Genomic DNA, 21,284 nt, shown 5'->3' with positions numbered 1-21,284 from the left:
CCCGACCCCGGGGTAGCCGAGGGCACCCCGCACACAGCCCAGCTCGCCAATCCTCTCACACCAGGCTCTGCTCCCCAGAACTCCGGATGCGACTCTAACCACTCTCAGGCCCGAGGAACGGTCCTACCCCCCCACTCAGGCCTAGCTAGGCCTGGTCCTACCCCCCCACGGCGTCTCCGTGGAGCCAGACTCAGCCCCTCCCTCTCGTGTTCGTCTCGCAGCGACAAGGGAGTACCTACAGTGACCATTCTTGTGTGCCCGGCGGGCGCGGTCCGTATCGAGGGCGGCTCCGGGGTTCGTGCACTCCTGGGGGGGCGCCCGGTGCTCACGCCGGGGTCCCGCCCGGGCGTCTGCGGTTGCGGACGCTGCAGAGGCGGAGACGGAGGCGGCGGCGCCCTCGAGGGCCCGGACCCGAGCCTGGGGATGCGCGCGCCGACGGTCGGGTCCCCAGCGGCAGGTGGACTGAGGGAGCGGGCGCGCGGTGGAGGACGCCCAGTGCGCGGCCCCGCGGGGCCAGGAGAGGTCGCCCTTCTCAACTAAGATCTCGGCAGTTCTGCGTTCTACGGTGGGCCCTCGGTCCGGCCTGTCCCGTGACGGGTGCCGGGTGCCGGGTGTTGGGTCCGCTCCTTTCGCCCGCCCGCCCTCCCTCCCTCCGGCCCGCGCTGCGCGCTCCGCGCTCTGGGTCGCACCGCCGCCGCCCCCAGCCCTTTATAGCGGCAGCTGCCAGCGCCGACGCCGCTCATTGGCTGGGAGGGCGGGTCCCCGCCTCCTCCCGGCTCCCGACGGCGCGGCAGGTGGAAGCGAGTGCGCGCTGGCCGGACTCTGCATGCCGAGAATGAATATGCTGAGGCCTCAGATTTCGGCTCCCTCGTGCCTGTGGACCCTGAGTCCTGTTTTGACACCGTTCTTGAGTACTCCTTGAGTTTTGCAGACAAAATGGGTTTCCCTCTTCGATCCAGTACCTAACTCTGAAGTGGTAAAGACAGTTTTCCATGGTCAAACACAACCAGAAGAAGGTTGGGAAGGGACAAAGACCCAGACCCAGGCTGTTAGATCCGAGGTGAATAGATTTCATCTCCACATGACCTCTGGTGATATTAGAAATAATACAAGGTGTGGTGAGCCAGGAGGATCGTTGATAATCTGAGAATGAAATGGGCTACACAAGACTCTAAACTGACCTGGGTTACATAGCAAGCTCCAGGCTGCTTAGTAAGATTTTGTTTCTTTAGAAAGTGAAGAAAAAAGACAATAAAACAGAAAGAAAAAAAATAGGTGGGCACAATGGCATATGCTTGTAAGGCCAGCTTTGGGAGGTGGAGAGTCAGGGGGATCGGGAGTTCAAGGCCAGCCTGGGCTACATGAGATCCTTTCTCAAAAAATAAAATAAAACAAAAGGAGAGATAGCTCAGCAGGAAAAGATTCTTGATATGCATACCTGGAAATCTGAGGGCTTTTGTTTTTTTTTTTTTGTTTTGTTTTTTTGAGACAGGGTTTCTCTGTTTAGTCCTGGATGTCCTGGAACTTGCTTGATAGACCAGGGTGGCCTCGAACTCAGAAATCCATCTGCTTCTGAACCCAAGTGTTGGGATTAAAGTCATTGCTACCATGCTGGGCAGCAACCTGAGTTTGATTCTTGGAACCCATTTGAAGGGAAGGAGAGAGTCAGCTCCACAAAGTTGTCATCTGAGCTCCAAACACTCACCCATGGTATACACACACACACACACACACACTAATAGTAATGATAATTTTTTAAATGGGTTAGGGATATGGTTCAGTTACTAGCATGAATCCTGGGGTACATCCCTTGTACTACATAAATTTGGCACGGTGCTGAAAACCTGTAATCTTCTCAACACCGGAGATGCTGAGACAAAGGGTCACATATTCAAGGTCATCATCAGTTACATAGTGAATTCCAAGTCAACCTGAGCTACAGAGACCTTCTCTCAAAACGAACAACAAAACCAAACAAGAACAGTAACGAAAGAAAGAAAAAAGAAAGAAAGAAAGAAAGGAAGGAAGAAAGGAAAAGCAAAGCAAAAGTAATTAAGCAGTTAAGGAGGTCGTCTTACCGTATCCACTGTGGAAGGAAACGAGACCTTGTGGGTGTTAAGTGCACCAAGTACTCTAGGGTTCAGAACGTGGGCGCTGGCACCCCCTCTGGCAGGGAAACGCCACGCTGCTCCAAAGCAGGTGAAGAGGTTTGTGCTAAGACTTCTAGACCATCGACCCCCATTAGAGTCATACAGCCTCTAGTCACACAAACATAGATAAGGAAGGTCTCCAAACTTGGGCAAGCAAGGCTTGGCAGGCCTACTGGTTAATATCTGGCTTTCTGGGAGTGTGATTGTTTGTCTTGTGGAAGCACCCCTCTTAGGAGATTGGAGTGGCTACACCTCCTTTAATGTCTGTTGCTTTTACTGGGTCAGGGTGGGGGCTCGAGCAAGGCTTCAGCACCACAGACAGCGGTCTGATCAGGTGGAAAGGCGCTGCTGCCGGACCAGATTCTCTAACCCGAGAGTCACTGTCCCCAGCCTAACCTAATCATTTTTTTAAAAATTAACATTGAATATGTGTGTGTGTGTGTGTGTGTGTGTGTGTGTGTGTAGGTCAGAGGAAAGACAATTTTTAGGATTCATGTCTTGTCTTCCACCATGTGGGTCCCAGGAATCGAACTTATGTCGCCAGTCTTGGGGGCGGACACCTTTATCCCTGAGCCGTCTCCGCGACCCTATTCTTATTCTTGTACGCCCCTTCATGATCCGGCTTGTCAAGAGTGCGAATCAGTCTGATTTAACCAATCACGAATGACTCTCGAAAGACCCAATTGCAAGATGCCCTGGAGATTGAGCCAATGAGAGAACATACGATGAAGGTGCTGCCGCGCAGGAAGAGGGTGGGCCAATCAGAGTGGCCCACACAGAAGGGGCGGTGGCAGAGCAGGCTCCCAAGTGGCTTCTCTGGGGTTTGTGGAGCAACTCGGCTGCCGATGCAGGACCCACTACCACAAATGATGCCCCCACCCCCGCGCTCTGCCCCTGCGTTTCCTTCGGCTGGGAGTTTCTCTGCTGCCAGGCTACTTCCTGGGGCAAAGGCCGCACCGCGGTTCCCATGGAAACCGCCTGCTCCTATTGAGCGAGTAAGAAAAGGGGCTCTTAGAACGCTTAGACCAGCCCCTCAGTTCTGCACCACGCTAATGTAGACCCGAGTCCCAAGCGGGAATTGAGTCTTGCTGCCACCCCATCGGGACCAATCTGCGCGTGGCGCTGCAAGGCTCCCAGGGGCACGTGTCAGAGCTTGCGGCTGTGTTCTCTTGGGTCACATGGCAGCAACCACCCCGGGTCCGTAGGCTCATGCACCACCTGGTGGTGGCTCCTCCTTCCCCACGATTCTCCCTGCACGCAATGGGGCCAGGTCCTGTTCCAGGAACACACCTAGCCATCCTCCCATACTGGAATTGATTCTCTGTCACTCCGGCACAAGAGCAAAAGACACTTCCTCAGTGAAGTTCCCCTTACTCCCCTAACCCAACCCATCACTCTATTTTCTGTGCAGTGCTTGTCTCCAGTGTAGAAGTCTCATTTGGGTGTTCCCAAATGTGTGTTCAACAATTTAGCTCCTCCCACAATTCTCTGGGCCAGGAATCAACATTCTGAGACATGGGAGGTGTGGGCATCAGGATTCTGGTACCTCACACCCACCCTGTGGGAGCAGAGGCTAACAGGAAAGGTTCCTGTGTGCTATCCAAGGGCAGCCACCCCCAACCTAGTCTTGGGTCAGGAGAGCAGGTTAATTGGTCACAAAGGTGTGCCCAGCCCCCACAATTATTCAGGCCTAGGGAAAGGGCATCTCCTTTTTCACTTTAATCTCATTCTGTGTTCTTGACACAGTTCGGCAGTGTCGTCCCAGGTGCCAGCTCCATGGGAGGGATGCAAAGGGACAGGGTGGGGCACCTGCCCAGGGGGAGTGGGGAACACCTCCTTCCGGCCTGCGGTTGGGGCAGCCCCAGTGGCTGTCTTGGGCTCTGACAGGTCTGGGCATGATGTCCAAGAGTACAAATAATAAATAGAGGCTGAGGTCCGTGGGAGCAGGCAGATCAGGTAGGCTTGTGGTCTGGGTGGCTTTTGAGCGTGTGGAACTTGACGCTGTCCAGCTTCTCAAAGCGCTTCCCGCAGCGCTCGCAAGTGAAGTTGTACTGAACCTCTGCCGTGTGCTTCTTCATGTGCCAGTTGAGTGATGCACGCTGCCTGCACTGGTACCCGCAAATCTCGCACCTGAGTGGTCCAGGGGCGCATCACCTGAGACTCCCCTGAGACCCGATCAGGCCCCTCCCTCCCTAGCACCCCAACACTCACTGCAGGGGCGTCTCTCCTGTGTGTGTGCGCCGGTGCACCTCCAGATGGTTCTTCCTCTTGAAAGACTTGCCGCAGGTCTCACAAGTGAACTCTCGGATGCCTAGGGGTGGCAACAGTCTCAGGAAACTGCCCAGTAGAGGTGACTGCAAGGAGCAAGCTCCCCTACCCCATCCCACAACCCTGAGAACCATGTCCGCTGGAGTCACAACAGGTAAGAGGACTGCAGTTCCTGACACAGGGTGTCAACTGCTACCCATGTGACCTGCATTGGGACTTGGGGCAACTGCACATGAAAACAGTACCGGGTATAGGGTATGTGGGGTTTCACTGTGTAACCCAGGCCTCCTGAACACTGGGGTTTACACATGTGCGCTACACCTGGCCTATGGGTGCCAGCTGGCAGGGCCTGACCTGAATGGATGATCATATGGCGCCGCAGGTGGTTGGATAAATAAAACTTCTTCCCACAGCCAGGGTGAGGGCACACTTTGGTCTTCCCTTTTCGGTGCACCAGGTTGACGTGGTTCTAGGGGTGAGAGGGGCAGGAGTGGTACTATGGGCCCACCTGGGGGTTATTAAAGTGGGAAGACATGCAGGTAGCTGGGACATTAGCCACAGTCAGCCTAGACTCGAAGGTAGAAAAGGCATTCCAGTATCCAGCTCGGACAGGAGCACTGAAGTCAAAGAGCAGCTTTGTCAGTCCCAGCTCTGGGCTCCAATTAACCTTGGCGGGCTCCTGCTGCTAGCCCAATATGCACAGAGGAAACTGAGGCTCCAGAGGCACAATGGCTGACTGATGCCTCACAAGTACTGCACTGCCCCTGGGGAACTTGATTCTTTGTTATTTCATTCTTTAACCCATGAGAACAGCCTGGGAGCTTAATACATGCTTAGAAAATCCAACAGTCTACTGGTGCTGCCTTCTGTGTGGAGAGCTGAGGAAACCCTTGTTTGCCCCCAGGGTATATCATCCACATTGTGAAGGTAAACTACAGGAAAAGAGTTCTAGTTGTATAAGGATCTGGGGCTCCCATGTATGGCTGACCCCTGGGACTTCGGTGGTCTTCCTGTGGAAGACTAAGAGAGTGGTCTGGGGAGCTGGTAAGACCAGGCAGCTGTGTCTGATGTCTGCAGAGAGAGAGAGGGCTGAGAAAGCCAGATGTCCAGCAAGGCCAGTCGGGACGAAATGGGTTCCCGGACGCAGGCCCTGTGCCACTGACACCCAGTAAAGCCACATGCAGCCACATGACCCAGGCCAGCTGGACTTAGCAACAGGTCTGCCTGGGGGTGGCCTCACCTGGAAGCTGCTGAGAGCCACATACACCTGGCTGCAGCCCTCATAGGGACAGTGGAACATCTCCAGCAGGCCATCAGCATCCATCACCCGTGACCGCTTGCTCCGCCGTCTCCTGGAGAGGAAGGAGCCTGTAGCATCAGGGTCAGTCCCCAGTGGGCTATAAGCCTGTAGCTGTTCCTTACCCTTGGTCCCACCCATCCATCCTAGCACCCACTTCTCGGGCTCCTTGGGAATCTCGTAGATGATAGCTGACATGTCACTGCTGTCCAATTCCTCTCCATCCACATCTGCTTCTGCTTCTGTATTCAGCTCGGGCAGCTCTGGGGCCACCGAATCCTCTTTCTCCTCCTTGAGCATATACAGGTCCTCCTTCTCTACGGGGTGACACGGGGCGGTGTCTGTGGGGATAAGGCTGTCAAGGAGCTCACTTTGAGCTCCTTCCCCTCTGCCATCCCTCCCAACCCCTGCCAGAGGCCACAGTGGCACCCCAGACCTTTCTTGGTCTCGATGCTGGCTATGGAGGTGGTATCCACGGTGCTGTGCTGGGTGCCCTCGGGCTCCGTTTGTGTATAGGCTGTCACACCTTCCATCATGGCACAGGGTGCCTCCTCACCCAGGCAACTGCCGGGAGTGCCACTGCCAGTAGCCACATTGAGGTGGATGCCCTCGGCTGTGAGGGTGTCATAGCCAGGACCAGCAATGATGATCACCTGAGAGCCAGGCACCATGCCTGACACTGGGCAGCTGGTCACCACCTCACCCAGTGCCTCCTGGGGCATGTTCTCAAAGAGGGTACTGGGGCCAGTGCCCATTTGCATGGGCACTGGCACACACACCACCGTCTCCAGGGCCTCGGGCCCACTTCCTGCAGGGTTTTGGCACAGAGGGGTGCCCTGCTCAGCCAGGCTCTCCACATGGTGGACATCAAAGGGGATGTGAACTCCTTCCTGAGTGATCAGTCCACTGCTGCCTGTAGGACTGGTAGGGGTGGCTGCAGCAGCAGCTGAGGCTTTGGCCACTTGGGCATCAGGAGGCTCATCCGAGTCAGAGCTGGAGCTGGAGCTGGAGCTGGGTGAGTCAGAGCTGCCAGCCACCAGGCCATTACCCACTGCAGAGACAAAAGGGGGCAGTTATTAGCTGGGGAGATGGCTCACACCAAAGTGCTTGTTTTACTTGTTTACAAGTACCTGAGTTCCATCCCCAGAATCCATGTCAAATACCATGTATGGCAGCTAGGAATATGGCTCAGTGCTTAAGAGTACTTACTACTCTTAGAGAGGACCAGGTTCAGTTCCTAGCACCCATGTGGTGGCTCAATCCAGCCTGTAACAGCAGTTGAAGGGGACCTGACACTCTCTTCTGGTCTCCGTGAGCACTGTACACATGTAGTATATTTATATACATACAGGCTAAACACTCATACACATAAAAATAAATCTTTAAATTTTTGTGTGTGGACTGGTGAGATGGTGTGATGGTTAAAGGTACTTGCCATGCAATACTGGTTACCTGAGTTTGGTTCCTGGAACCCATGTGTGGTGATCTGAATGATAAAAGTTCCCATAGGCTCAGGCATTTGAACACGGGATCCCCAGTTGCTGGCACTGTTTGGGGAAGTTTAAGTTGTGTAGCCTTGCTGAAAGAAGTACAACACTAGGGGCAGGACCTGACGTTACACAGCCTCATGTGTTTTCACTTGCGCTCTCTGCTTGTGTCTGTAGTTGGGTATATGAGCTTAGCTTCCTGCTCAGCTGCCATGCCTGCTGCTGGCTGCCATGCCTGCTCACCAGATGGACTCTTACACCTCTGGAACCAGAAGCCAGAATAAATTCTTTCTTTTGGTCATGGTGTTTTATTGTGGCAACAAAACAGTAACTAATACACCATATATAGGTGGAAAGAGAAAGTCGACTCTACAAAGTTGTCCTCTGACCTCCACATGTGCTCCATGGCCTCACGTCCCCCCCCCCCAAGCCATAGTCATCACACATACATGCTACATACACAGTCTAATAACATGCTACATACATCACACTAACAACAAGTAAAACAATTTTAAAATGTCAGGTCAGGCTTAGTGGTACACATTTGTAGGCTCCCCAGTCCCTGGCACTGGTGAGGCAGAGATACAAGGACCCCTGGGGTTCACTGGTCTAGACTAAATAGTGAGCTTCAGGTCAGTGAGGAAGCCTGTTTCAAATGAGGTAGATGACCATTTTGAAGATGACACCCAAGGTAATCCACTGGCCTCCACCCATACACACACGTCAAAACATACACACATCTGGAGGGGGGTGCAGTTAGTGGTGGCGGCAGTAGCAGCAGCTGGAATCTATGTATCACCAGGAACTAGGAACTGTGATTTCCAGGTCCAAAGCCAGTGGTCCTTTCTAGGTCCCTGTATACCTGACTTGGCTAGCTATACTCAATCACTAGTCTCTTTTTGAGGCTCTCACATTGCTCTTCCCTGACCTCTCTGGCTTGTTTGTTGTTTTGAGATAGGGTCACTATGTATCCCTTGCTGGGGATACACACACACACACACACACACACACCAGGGCTGGGGCCTCAAACTCACAGAATTCCACCTGCCTCTGTTTCTAAAGTGCAGGGATCAAAGGCGTGTGCCACCACACCCAGCATTAGCACTCTCTGATTCTCACACTAATATGATTCATGTCAAATGCTATCATCTCAATTAATTCCATAGGATTCAGAAACAACCTATCTGGAAGTAAGCTTCTAATCTATTAAGTCAAGGGCTCTGTCACAAGGCTCTGTCCACTTCTGATGCCCATGGAAAATCTTGGTCCACCCTGTGTGTCTGAGGTATCAGCTAGGAATTCCCATGATGCCACTCTCAGGTGCCATGACTTGCTGGGATGACTTATTTAACTTTACAAAGTTCTCCCTTTGGTCTGGTTACGATCACAACTTTATCATGAGGTTGTAATTTATCAATGGTCAGAAGAAGTCAACACTGGAGTCACAGTACCTGGTTCCTGGTGACAGATTTTTCAGCTTCTGCACTTCTCCGAGTGTGTCTCCCTCTCACTCAGCACCATCAAGTATCCACCCCACCAGAGCTCTCTGCTCACGAGCCTGGGTGTGCATGGTTGGAGGTCTGCTATCTCCCTCAATCTCTCTCCCTTATTATTCTGTATTTCTCAAATTTACTTATTTGCAGGTAGGGGCACCATGGTGCCCACGTATGAAGGCCAGAGGATTACTTTCCTTCTACCATGTGGGTCCCAAAGACAGAACTCAGATCATCTGGCTTGGCAACAAACACCTTTACCTGCCGGGCTATCTCACTGGCTGGCACTCAGCTTTTCTGCAGGTGCTGGGCCCCAAATTCATGTCTTCACACTTGAACAGCAAGTATTTTACCAATTAAGCCATCTCACAGCCTCAGAAGAGCTCTCATGACCAAATGTTCAGCTGCTCCCTGATGGGAGGGTGTTAAGCTTACATATTCCCTCTGCTCCTGTGTTTGGTCTTTTAGATGGCTAGTCCCCCTACCCAGCAGCTATGTAGTTGTGGTACCCAGTGCTGTGGGATAATGTTCTTGTACACGGTCAAGATTTGTCACTCATATTGGTTTAATGAAATGCTGATTGGCCAATAGCCATGCAGGAAGAATAGGCAAGGAAACCAGACTAAGAGAATTCTGGGAAGAGAAAAGGCAGAGATGCAGTCACCAGCCAGATGCAGAGGAAGCAAGGTGAGAATGCCTCACTGATAAAAGGTACCAAGCCCCGTGGCTAAACACAGACAAGAATTATGGGTTAATTTAAGTTGTAAAAACTAGTCAATAAGCCTAAGATAATAGGTCAAACAGATTATAATTAATATAAACCTCTGTCTGTTTCTTTGGGACTGAATGGCTGTGGGACCTGGTGGTACAGAAACTCTGTTTACAACCCAGAATCCCCTAACTAGCATAGACTTAGGGGTATTTCAAAGAGCTCCTTAAAATGACTCCATATGAATTACAAAAAAACAGTACTATCAGGGCTGCAAAAATGGCCCATCTTAAGGTTAAAGAGCACTTGCTGCTCTTCCAAAGGACTCAAGCTCTATTCCTAGGGAGCTCTCACAGCCGTAGATCTGATGCCCTCTCTGGCATGTGCACATACATGCAGGCGAGCACACACACACATGCACACTGATAAAGTAAAAATAATTAAGCAACTACTCATTGTGTGACTAGTTTACAAACAACAACAACAACAAAAAACCTTCTCCATTCAGGAAATTCTAAAGATTATGGAAGTTTGTTCAGAGGGGATTATTGGTTCTAGAACTCCAAGCTGACATCAACATTCTTAGAAACTCAAATCCTGTGTATGAAATGCAGTATCTGGGAGCTACAGAGATGGCTCAGTGGGTAAAAATCGCTTGCAGCCAGGACTGAGGATCTGAGTTTGATCCCTAGGATCCCATGGTGGAAGGGTGAGCACCAACCCCTATTAAGTTGTCCGCTGTTGTTCACTGACATCGACATTGGCGCCACGCCACACACAGTCCTCCCAACAAATAAATATAATAAAAATTAAACAAATAATAAAATACAAACCTTCACAGAACTTATACACACTTCTTTTGCCTTAAATAATTTGTAATATCTGATATAATACAAACCACTCTTTCTATACTATATTGCTTCAAAAGCAAATAAACAAAAGAAAACAAAAGGAAGAAAGGATTATGCATCTCAAAAAAAAAAACCCAGCAACAAAAAGGAAAAGGAATCAAAAAGAAAAGAGGCCCATACTGTGTTGTATTGGAAATGACCTCACACATGCTGACCTTGCCCCTATGTTCAGTTGGCTGACTCTGTATGCAGACAGAAGCATTGAGTATGGAACACATGGGCACAGAATACAGGCTGTATCTACTGTGTGTGTGTGTGTGTGTGTGTGTGTGTGTGTGTGTTTATGTGTTTGCATTTGTATACACGTGTACAGATATATGTGGAGGTCAAAAGCCAATTTTGGTACCGTCTTCAATCACTCTCTACCTCCCTTATTCATTTATTTTTACTGTTTATTTTGAATCAAGAGTCTCAGTATATAGTACAGGCTGGCCCAGAACTTACGATGTAGACCAGGCTAGCCTTGAACTCACAGAGATCCACCTGCCATTGCCTCTCGAGTGCTGAGACGTGAGCCATCATGTTTGGCTCACTTTATTTTTGGAGATAGAGTCTCTCCTTCAATTTAGAGTTCACCATTTTGGTTAGACTGGCTGGTCAGTGAGCCCCGGGGGAGTTCCTGCCAGGGCTCTCCACTACTGGGATTACAGGGTATACCATGACACCTGTTTTTTGTTGTTGTTGTTGTTGTTTTTTAATGTATGTGCTGGGAATTGATTTCATATTCTCATGCTTGCATAGCAAGCACTTGACCAGCTTATTCACCTCCCCACCCCTGAACTGTCTGTTTCTATGACACCATAAACTACACACCAGTGGCCTGGTGACTCTAGGTATTCATGGGGAGCTGGGCTTCCCTACTGAGTCCTTGGTACTGCATTCTCTGCTGCCCCATCTCAAAATCTATTCAGTGACACTGGGATCCTCCCCACTAGATTTTCTTCCAGCAAAGCCTGTGCTGCTCACAAGTGGCTCTGTCTCATAGGGTGGCAGTTCTATCCTTCCTGTAGCTCAAGCCAATGTCCTGGGGCTATACTTGACCTTCTCTCACACCCACTTCCAATCTGTCAGTAAAACCTGTTGGGGCTACATCTAAAATTCATCCACCCACAGCCCAACTGCCTCTCCTCAATCCTTACAGATGCTGGTCATGGCCTCAGCATCCCTGCAACAGAGGCAGCTTGGTTCCTCAGCTCCAAAGAACCTGCTCATCACTTCCTGCCAAGGAGACAGACCAGCTCTTTCTCCTGTGCACACATACCCTGCTGGTCTGCATCTCCCATGCCCTGCAACAGGTAGACACAGCCCAGCTCTGGTTCCAGCCAACAGAGCAGCCAATATGGTTTCCCTTGGGCCAACCTTCCGCCTTCCTGACCCTCTCATCCATCCTGGCAGGCCCAGGAGGTGGCTAGAGCCTCAGGACGAAAAGAACATGAGTTCTCAGGTTAGGGATGTGTCAGCTCATTGACTTTCCCAGGGAGGCATTCTGATCACCTGTCTCAAATAATCCCCATTTCCAGAATATTTGATGTACTTGCTTATTTTATTTATCATCTGCTTCTGCTCTAGAACAGAAATGCCACAAAGGGGCCAGAGATACGGCTCAGTAGTTAAAAGCATGTACTGCTAGCTATTGCAGACATTCAGTCCCAACATCCATGTTAGGAAGCCCATGCTAGGAAGCTTACTACCTGCAACTCTAGCTCCAGGGGATCAAAGGCCTCTGGCCTCCTTGAGCACCTGCACTCATATGTGCACACTCATATGTGCACACACAAAGGAGGCCCCTGGGCAGAGAACCCCTTCCACTCCCAGAAGGCCACCAGTAAGCCAAGGCCCAATATTTCAGTCAGGTATTTGTTACTAAACTCCACACACAAAGACCAAAGGGAATGAAGCCATGAGTGACTGGAACTTATGTTATTATGCTCAAAACACAACTGGCCATGCCATCGGGGACCATTAGTTCTGCGGATCCAGAACCTGGATCAGTACCTGCTGGCAGTTGTGTGAATGGCCTGCCTTCACAGCACCACTCTGGGCCCCAGAATCACTCTGGGGCCAGTCCAACTGGCACTGGGGCTATTAACTAGAAAAACATACCAAATGGGTAGATGAGTTTTGTTATTAGCTTCTTAGTGACCCTTGGGGTATGGCTATGGCTTGGCTAAGTGTTCCCCAAAGGCTCCTGTTTTAAAGATATGGTTCCAAAAATGGCACCATTAGAAGGTGGGGGAGCCTTTAACAGGCAGGCTGAGCCTGAGGACTCAGGTCACAAGTGGGTCTTTAAGGAAACTGTGGGGCCTCAGCCCGCTCCAGTTTTCTCTGGCAGAAGCTGTGATGACTGGCACTTTCCTGCAGGCAGCCACACTGTTGCTATCCCTAAGCATCAGGTTCCAACGGCACCAGAGCCTCTGAGACCTAGGCAAGCCTTTCTTGTCCTAAGTGGGTTGTTCTGGGCATTCAGTATAGTGACAGAGAGCTGACTCACACAGGCATGGAGATCTTGATTGGATGCCGCAGGGTGGCTGGGAAGAGGAACAGGCCTTCCTGCCACTTATAACACCTCGCCCCGTTACTCGGGAGACTGAGGCAGAAAGATCACTAGTTCAAGGCCTACTGGCATTATAAAGTGAATTCATGATCAGCGTGGGCAACCTGGTGCTCCATCCCTGGCTCCAAAAATGTTCAAGGGTAGAATGCTTGCCTGTAAGGCTCTGGGTTCCATTCCAAGCACCAAACACAACAACAAACATCTGTTTGTGTCTGCACTTCACAGCTCCAGCAGAAGGTTCCCAGTGTGACTCTTGAGGGGCAAGACCACCCCAGGTATGGACCAAGGCACTTGGGGACAAGGCCAGGTCAGGAGCAAAGTCACTTCCTTACCACTGCCTAGGCAGACATGGCTAATGAATCACAGGGCTCACTCCCAAAAGCCCAATTATAGAGGTCAGTGTTGGCCTGGGAAGACACCATCATACCCTGAGAAGTACTAGATAGACTAGTCCCAATTCTCCTGGGCTTCCTCAAGGGCTCTACAGCAGGACAAATGACAGGGCCATGGGGAGAAGTCAGATGGCCCAGGGTAGGGCCTCCAGTGGGGACACTGAAGGAGAAGTGGCAGGCTGAAGAGGACAGAGTGCTAACCAAAAAGCACATGATACCTGCTCTGATAGTTTGAATGTCACTGGGCCCCCATAAGCTCATAGGGAGTAGAACAATTAGGATGTGTGGCTTTGTTGGAGTAGACATGACCTTGTTGGAGGAAATGTGTTACTGTGAGGGTGGGCTTTGAGGTCTCATATATGCTCAAGCCATGCCCAGTGTCCAGTTCACTTCCTGCTGCCTTTAGATCAAGGTGTAGAACTCTTAGCCCCTTCTTCAGCAACATATATGCCTGCACAACACCATGTCCCACCATGATAATGGACTAAAACCACTGAACTATAAGCCACCCCAATTAAATATTTTCCTTTGTACAAGTTGCTGTGGTCATGGTGTCTCTTCACAGCAAAGGAAACCCTAACTAAGACACCTGCCCTCTGGAGACTAGCCAAGGCCCAGAGGGGTGGCCGTGGGTGTGAGGCCCACCAGGAGTACTTCTCATCTCAGCTTCCCTTCAGCCAGCTGGGATGCCACCTGCTTGCTGATGCCTGCCAGCACAGACTTAGCTCTGATGACTGACCCCACCCTCAGGCCTGCCACAGCACTTGGCAACTGGCCCTCTAGGCCTTGTCAGTCATGCCAAGTCCTGAGGTAGTTAGCATGCAGCATCCTCACTGCCCACACCAGGATGTACTCGGGCCTTCCTGAGAGTCCCTCTCAGACTCAGTGGGCAGCTAGCCCAATGTGACTTGTCTGGGATAGGAGAGAGAAAGGGGATAGTAAATGTGACAGACCTGGGGGTGGGGTGGGGGGTGGCAGGAACAACAGTGGAAAACAGAAGATCAAAGACAGGAAAGAAGCTTGAGAGTGGCCCAGGCTGTAATTCTAACTACTTGGGACGCTGAGGCAGGAGGATTTCAAGTTCAAATTCAAGATTTACTAGAGCTACAGAGAGTTCAAAGCCAACTTGGGGACCTTGATGAAACCTTATCTCAAAACTAAAAAGAGGACTGAAAGGGGCTGGAGAGATGGCTCAGAGGTTAAGAGTACTGATTGTTCTTCTAGAGGACCAGGGAATACAATACCACTTCTGGCCCTCAAAGGCACTGCAATGCATAGACATACACAAGCAAAATAACAATATACATAAACAAAAAGTGAAAAAAAAACTTTAAGGGCTAAAAATAGGGAGTGGGGGCTGAGGAGGTGTGGCTCAGTTGAAGAACATGTGCTTAGGATCTTTCAATGAGGAGCTAAGGGCATGGCCAATGGTAGATGCCTGCCTAGAATATAATAGTGAGAGGTCAGGTTTTGCGCGCACATCTGTAATTCCAGTACTTGGTACACTGAGGTAGAAGGGTTGTCCAAAACTCAAGACTAGCCTGGGCTATAAAGAAAGACCCTGACTTAAGAAAACAAAACAGGATTGAATGTGGTGGCGCACACCTTAATTCCAGCACTCGGGAGGCAGAGGCAGGAAGATTGGTGTGAGTTCAAAGACAGGATGGTCTAAAATAGCAAGTTCCAGGCCAGCCAAATACAAATGAAAAAAAAAAACGCATAAAATATTTAAAAGAAAACCAAAACCAGTAATTCAGCTGATGAGAACAAAGGGGAGTGAGAAGGGCGAGACAGGGAAAGGGAGCTGAGAAAGTCGGAAGAAATGAAAAGGCTGTTAGTGCACAGGAGGACAGCATTCTGCTCAAGCTTGGCAGGGACTCAAAGGCTGCAAGTCTGCACAGTGTTTGGCCAGGCTACATCCTGGCTGATACAGTTCTGACAGCTCCCTAAGGCTGAGGGCAGTCCAGGCTGGTCCACCTGGGAAGAGTGCAGAGACACCATGCCTGCTATCCCCGATGTCCGTGCCCTGAAGACCCACCTTTGTCACTGTCAGGCTCTGAGTCACTTAAGGGCTTGAGTGGAGAGTGCAGGTCCTGGAAGTAGCGGTGGCCAGCTTCACATTGCCACACAGCCGTTGTGTAAAGGCCAAAGGTAGGGTCAAGCTCAGCCAGGTGTGGCTCATATGGGCATCGGTGTTTGTGGTCCTCATACCAGATCACCACGTTCTTCAGGCAGTTCACGTTGCGCCTCCGCCCTATGGATACAGGGGCCAGATGGACATGAGGACAGGTGCTCCACTCCCCCTGGAGCCAATAGTTCCCACAGTCTGAGACAGCCTCTTGAATCCCACTCCCACTTAGCAGAAGGTGAAACTGAGGATAGGAGAGGTGACACAACCTAGAGACAACTAGGATCCGGTGGTAGCCAGGTACTGTCCATGGCTGAGTGAAGTCATATAGACTATGGGGACTGGCACATACTAGAGGCAAAGTAATTGTTAGCTGTTTCTTTTCCTTTAAAAAAAAAATAGGGCCTCATTACGTAGCCCAAGATAGCTTTGAACTCAGAGAAATCTGCCTGCTTCTGTCTCCCCAGTGCTGGAGGTATGCTCCACTGCTTAGCTTTTGGCTGGTTTTTTTTTGGGGGGGGGGTTCAAGATGTGTGACACCATACCCAGCTGCTTCTTAATAAAAATCTTCATCAATACCTCTGGGCTAGAGCCACATAGTCCTGGGAGTTTTCCCTGGTGTCATCATGCTAACATCTACAACCACAAGGGGGTGCCAGGAGAGCAGGGCATATCCCCTCTTAGCAAGTGCCAAGGTGGCTAGCAAGACCATTTAGCAAGACCCACACCCTCCCTTTCATACTCCTCTTCACCCCTTCCAGCCACATGGCCTCCTAGCTGTCCTTTAAATGAGCTAGGTAAGGTCCTACCTCAGCCTTTGCACATCCTCCAGATGACAGCCTCACTCAGTGCCTCCATTCAGAGATCACCCACAGGTGAACTCCTCTAAGAAGCCACGCTCTTTAGAGTGATGCTAGCCAACTTAGGTCTGTTCATGGCAGCACCAAGAAGCTGCCTGTGGCTGTCTATTCAGATACTGCCTGTCTGTCTCCCCTACTAGAATGACAGCTCCACAAAGGATGGTCATTCAACACCATCAGTATTGCTTCCTTGGGGCTGGCTAGGGCAAGAACTCACCAGACATGGTGAGGGTGCTGGAGGGCGGGAATGGCAGAGCCAAACAGCCTGCATTCAGATCTTGGCTTTGTCACAATCTGGCTGGGCAGCTCTAAGTGAGTGGCCAGGGGAGAACCAGGATTCCACCTTTGGAGACTGCCACAGAGGCAGAAGAGGTAAAGAAGCCACAAGGGCACAGAGGAAGGCTAGGGCCTATGATAGTGTGATGGGGTAGGGCTGTCCTACACCTGTAAAGCTGGGAAGGAGAGGTATTTTGGGCTGAGAGAGTGTGTCCAGGGTCTCCACTCCTCATGTGAACCACATCAGTGACATGGACTTCACCAGCTGCTCCACTTCCAGCCTGGCACTACGTAACCCTCTGGGGCTGCACAGTAAAGATGGTTACTTGCCTCTGCCTCCAAGAACTCCTGTGCCAAAGCTGTGAGTGGGAATGGTTGGGCATGCCTGTAATCCTATCAGACAGGGTGGTTTTGAGTTTTGAGGCTAGCCTGGGTTACACAGTAAAACCGGTCAGAAAAAGGAAAAAAGTACGCCACCAAGATAGTTCAGTGGTAAGTAGCTGGCTACCAAGCCTGACCCACCTGAGTTAGATACTCAGGACCTACGTGGTAGAAAGCAAAAACCAACTTCCACAAGTTGTTCTGATATGCACACACGTGTGCACGCACAAATAAAAGAATAAATACATGTAATTTTTTAAAAATTGGAAGCTGGGGATATGGCTTAGTTGTACAGAACCTACTCAGTGAGCACAAAGCCGTGGGTTCCATCACTAACAGCACATGAACTGTACTTGTGGCACATACCTGTCAGCCTAGCACTGTGGGATAAAGACCATCCTCTGCTATAGAATGAGTCTGAGCTCCACTGAGACCCATGTATCAAAAAAGAGGCAGAGCAGGGCTCATTGCCACCAGGTGGTTCTCTTAATCACCCAGCTGAATGCCATGGAGACCCACAGTCTAATGATTTGGTAAGGCACTGAGGTCATGCTGGGTGGGGCCTCTTTAGATTCAGCCCACCTGGCACACAACACACTCTGCCTCTAGCAGCTAGGGCAGGAACTGGCTCTTCCACCTTCCCAACCATGCAGCAAAAGGGACAGAGAGGGTAACTGGGCTGGTTCTAGGCTATGCACTGCACGTGCTCCCACCCCTCCCCATGCTGCAGCTCCACTTACTTTTCTTCCGTTTTGGCTTTTTGGGGACTTGCTCCCAAGGCTTCCTGCAATACAGAGAGGTGGTGAGGGTGAATTTGGGGCCAAGCTGGGCCCAAGTTCTGACCTGGTAGAAAGTGACAGCAGTTCATCTGCTCTGGATGGAATCTGAACTTCTGCTGTCCTGCTCCCTTCCCAGCAGTCCTTGGTTCAGGTAACTGCCACTGGCAGCAGCCCTGAATGGAGGCCTCTTACCATTACTTAGCTCAGAGAACACTACCCCTCAGAGACCGGCAAGAACGCTAAGAGAGCTCCCTGACTCCTACCCCATAGGGCAAATGGCTTGTATTCAGAGTCAGTCTCTGTATCCACAAATTCCACCAACCATCAATTGATAATGTTAGTCAGAAGTGTGGGCGCACACCTGTCTCCCCAGCACTCAAAAGACTGATGTGGGAGGATCAAGAATTTGAGGCGAGTCTGGATTATATCAAGAAGTCAAGGTCAGCTTACATCATATAGGGAAACCCTGTTTCAAGAAGTAAAATAAAGAAAAAAATAATAGAAAAAAATATTGGAGCACATGCCTAACATGCAGAGCCCAGGGTTCCTTTCCCTGAATCAAATAAACCCTATGTGACAGCTCATGCCTATAATCCCAGAACTCAAGAAGCAGGGGCAGGAGGATTATTGCAAGTTCCTTCTTCCTGGCCTCCCAGTGCCTACCTTTACTTCTCATACTTCAGTGTAAGAGTTTTATTCTTAAAAATAATTTGTGTTCCAGGACAGGCTCCAAAGCTGCAGAGAAACCTTGTCTCAAAAAAACAAAATAATAACAATAGTAATAATAATAATTTGTGTTACACTTCTTTCTAGCGGTAGGGAATGTGCCATAGAGATTGTGTGTGGAGGGCGGAGGACAGCTTGCAGGAGTCAGTTCTCTTCACTAATGTGCTCTGGGGGTCAACTAAGGTCATTGGGCTTGGGAGCAAATGCCTTCCTCTGAAGTGCTGTGATTACAAACATGCAATAAATCTAGAGCTTCATGCATGATAGGTGACATGCCCAACCAGTGTGTGTGTGTGTGTGTGTGTGTGTGTGTGATCCAGAACTTTTCACATACGAGGTACTCCACCACTGACCACTGAGTTATATACACCTTGTCCCTGGCTGATTACTGCCCCACAGAATCGAATTATTTATTTTATTTTGTTTTGTTTTTCCTTTTAAAATAAGGTCTCTCTCTCTATGTGGCCCTGGTTATCTTGGAACTCAATATGTAGACCAGGCTAGCCTCAAACTCAGAGAGTTCCATCTGCATCTACCTCCAAAGTGCTAGGATTAAAGGCATGTGCCACTATGCCTGTCTAACTTTTAAAAAAATGATTTTATTATTTCATGTGCATAAGTTTTTGCCTGCATTTACGCCTTTGTACCATGTATGTGCCTGCTGCCCATGGAGGTCAGAAGGATCCCTTGGAACTGGAGTTACAGATGGTTGCAAAGCACAACCTAGAACCAAACTCAGGTCCTCTGCAAGAGCAACAAGTGCTCTTAACCACTGAGTTACCTCTCCAGCCCCCAGTATCAGACAGATGAGGTCAACAAGAGAAGAGTAAGATACACCGTGAATCCCCACTGTGGCTGGATCCTCCCTAAGCTCTGTATTTTAGCTGAGACAGGGTATCATGCTGTAGCCCTGGTTGGCCGGAACCGTCTGTGCAGACCACACAGAGTTAACATCGGGTCTGGCGTTCACAACATGCAGCAGCTGGCTGAGGAAGCTGAGGCGTCAGCCGGGGTTCCAGGTTGAGCTCTCTCTCCACGGCTGAACTTCAGCCTCTCTTTCCCACTGCAGGCATTTTTGCATTATGGAACAAACAGTAGTAAGCTCTGTTGGAAACACTCCGCCTTCTGCTGTTCTTAAGGGCACAGGGTCTTTACTCTTGGGCTGTTCTGCAATTTTCTTCTCTTCCTGTCACTGAGTTAGAGGGTCCACCCTACTCCAGACAAAGGGTGTTGAAGGGCACTGATACAAACATGCTTGGGTCTAAAATATAGGGGAGGGAGTAGACGTACTTTCCGAGACAGTTTCTCAGTATGGGCAAGCAGTACATGCCAATTTACCAACATATGAACACCTACAGTGTGGTGAAACACACATGGTAGGAGAGGACCAGCTCCACATGGCTGTTCTCTAACCTCCACCTGCAGGCCTACACACACACACACACACACAATAATAAAATCCTAAAAGAACTCTATGCCAAGCCTGGTGCATGCCTTTAGTCCCAGTACGCAGGATGCTGGGACAGACAGATCCTTGAATTCGAGGCCACCCTGGTCTACAGAGTGAGTTCGAGGTGGGCCAGGGCTACACAGAGAAATCCTGTTTCGAGAAACTAACCAACAAATAATTAATTAAGCCATGGCACCCCTAAGCCCCTTGGCTCCTGGGAAGCAACTCTGCTCCGAGTTAACTGGCATCAGGAAGGACCGGAGTCCTTCGCAAAGTCTTCGAGTTCAAAAGGAGCAGGACAGGTGGAGTCTTCCCCTTCCTGCTGACTTTATAGGTAGCCCCCGACAAGGGAGTTGAAATAGAGCGCTGGCTGGAGAGATGGCTCAGTGGTGAAGACCCCTTTCTGCACTTGCAGAGGACCGGGTTTGGTTACCAGCACCTACATGTGGTTCACAACCACCCGTAACTCCAGTTCCAGGGGGATCTAACACCCTCTTCTGACCTCCGCAGGTAGCAGGCGCGCAGGTGGTGCACATACATACATACATGCAGACAAGCTAGTCACACAGAAAACCAGAGTGCCAGGCACCTTTGCAAAATCACATCTGCGAGACGCCCCAACCGAGGCCAAGATGGGCCAGTCAGAGCTCCTGGAGGCGGGCAGAGGGGCGGGGAAAGGCTGGCATTGGTAGTCAGCAGGCCGGAGGCGGCGCGTGAGGGGTCTGGGTCGCCTAAGCCTGAGACCGAGGCCTGCTTTGTGGCTCGGGGGCGGGGCCTCCAGGTCCGGGGGCGGGGGCCACGCTCTCCCCGCCTCGCCCTCCTTCCTCCCTCTCCCGGGCCCGCGCCCCCTCACCCGTGGCGGCCGCTACGCTGGCCGCGCTCCAGCGAAATAAGGTAGGCAGCGAGTTTGGCGTCGCTCCAGCCGCTGCGCCGTCTCAGGTCCACCCAGGGGCCGTGCGCCTCGCCCAGGTACACGCGCCGCACGTCGTACTTCTTCCGGGACTCGAGCCGCCTCCGGGCCCGGTCCGACTCTGTGAGCCGCGGTCGACCCCGCGCCTTTCGACCCGCCGCACCCTCCTCTGCCGCAGTCTCCCCGCCTGCCCCCGCCTCCGCCTCCGCCCCGGGCTCTGGAGTCCGCTCCGCCATCCCCCCCACCCTGGTTACCGGCCTCCCCCGTTGTTAGGAGCCCCAACCGGAAGTGGCGCGCCTAGTCTGCGCCGCCGGGAGATTTCTCACAGGTTCTCCACTGCCCGCGGCGCCAAACGGGGGACAGCTAGCCAGGGATGCGCATGCGCCAGCCAGGAAGACGACACACTCCAGTTACCAGGCTACTTGGGAAGTGGAGGCAGCACGTTCTGGGAACTCAAGGTTATCCTTGGCTGTCTCTTGAATTTTAGAGCAGTGTGGGCTACATAACACTATC

The 21,284-nt window shown here is 51.1% G+C and overlaps 1 protein-coding gene across 3 annotated transcripts; it reads right to left on the bottom strand.

Moving 5' to 3' along the window:
• Positions 1 to 3,854: 3,854 nt before the first annotated feature.
• On the bottom strand, positions 3,855 to 21,020 carry Znf653 (zinc finger protein 653). 3 transcript variants are annotated; one of them, XM_048446593.3, is made up of 9 exons: positions 20,715 to 21,020; positions 17,647 to 17,690; positions 15,300 to 15,515; positions 6,152 to 6,766; positions 5,873 to 6,056; positions 5,659 to 5,770; positions 4,773 to 4,887; positions 4,362 to 4,461; positions 3,855 to 4,280 (listed from the first exon to the last, which is right to left on the bottom strand). In XM_048446593.3, the coding sequence occupies exons 1-9, from the start codon at positions 21,005 to 21,007 to the stop codon at positions 4,103 to 4,105; spliced, it is 1,857 nt and encodes a 618-aa protein (XP_048302550.1). In that variant the 5' UTR covers positions 21,008 to 21,020; the 3' UTR covers positions 3,855 to 4,102. The 3 variants fall into 3 exon arrangements, with proteins under 3 accessions (XP_048302550.1, XP_048302551.1, XP_048302552.1); XM_048446594.3 differs by having other exon boundaries at positions 5,873 to 6,032; XM_048446595.3 differs by lacking the exon at positions 4,773 to 4,887.
• Positions 21,021 to 21,284: the final 264 nt, after the last annotated feature.

This window comes from Myodes glareolus, chromosome 4 (assembly GCF_982192425.1).
Source record: "Myodes glareolus chromosome 4, mMyoGla1.1, whole genome shotgun sequence".
Taxonomy (NCBI): Eukaryota; Metazoa; Chordata; class Mammalia; order Rodentia; family Cricetidae; genus Myodes; species Myodes glareolus.
This window is presented reverse-complemented; position numbering and strand designations above follow the sequence as displayed.

Bases quoted from the DNA above. Each gene is read 5' to 3' on its own strand.
- Znf653 (XM_048446593.3), bottom strand. From the start codon at position 21,007: ATGGCGGAGCGGACTCCAGAGCCCGGGGCGGAGGCGGAGGCGGGGGCA. The intron at 17,691-20,714 runs GTGAGGGGGCGC...TCTGTATTGCAG, and splicing joins CAGCGTAGCGGCCGCCACGG to GAAGCCTTGGGAGCAAGTCC. The intron at 15,516-17,646 runs GTAAGTGGAGCT...CTGTATCCATAG, and splicing joins AAAGCCAAAACGGAAGAAAA to GGCGGAGGCGCAACGTGAAC.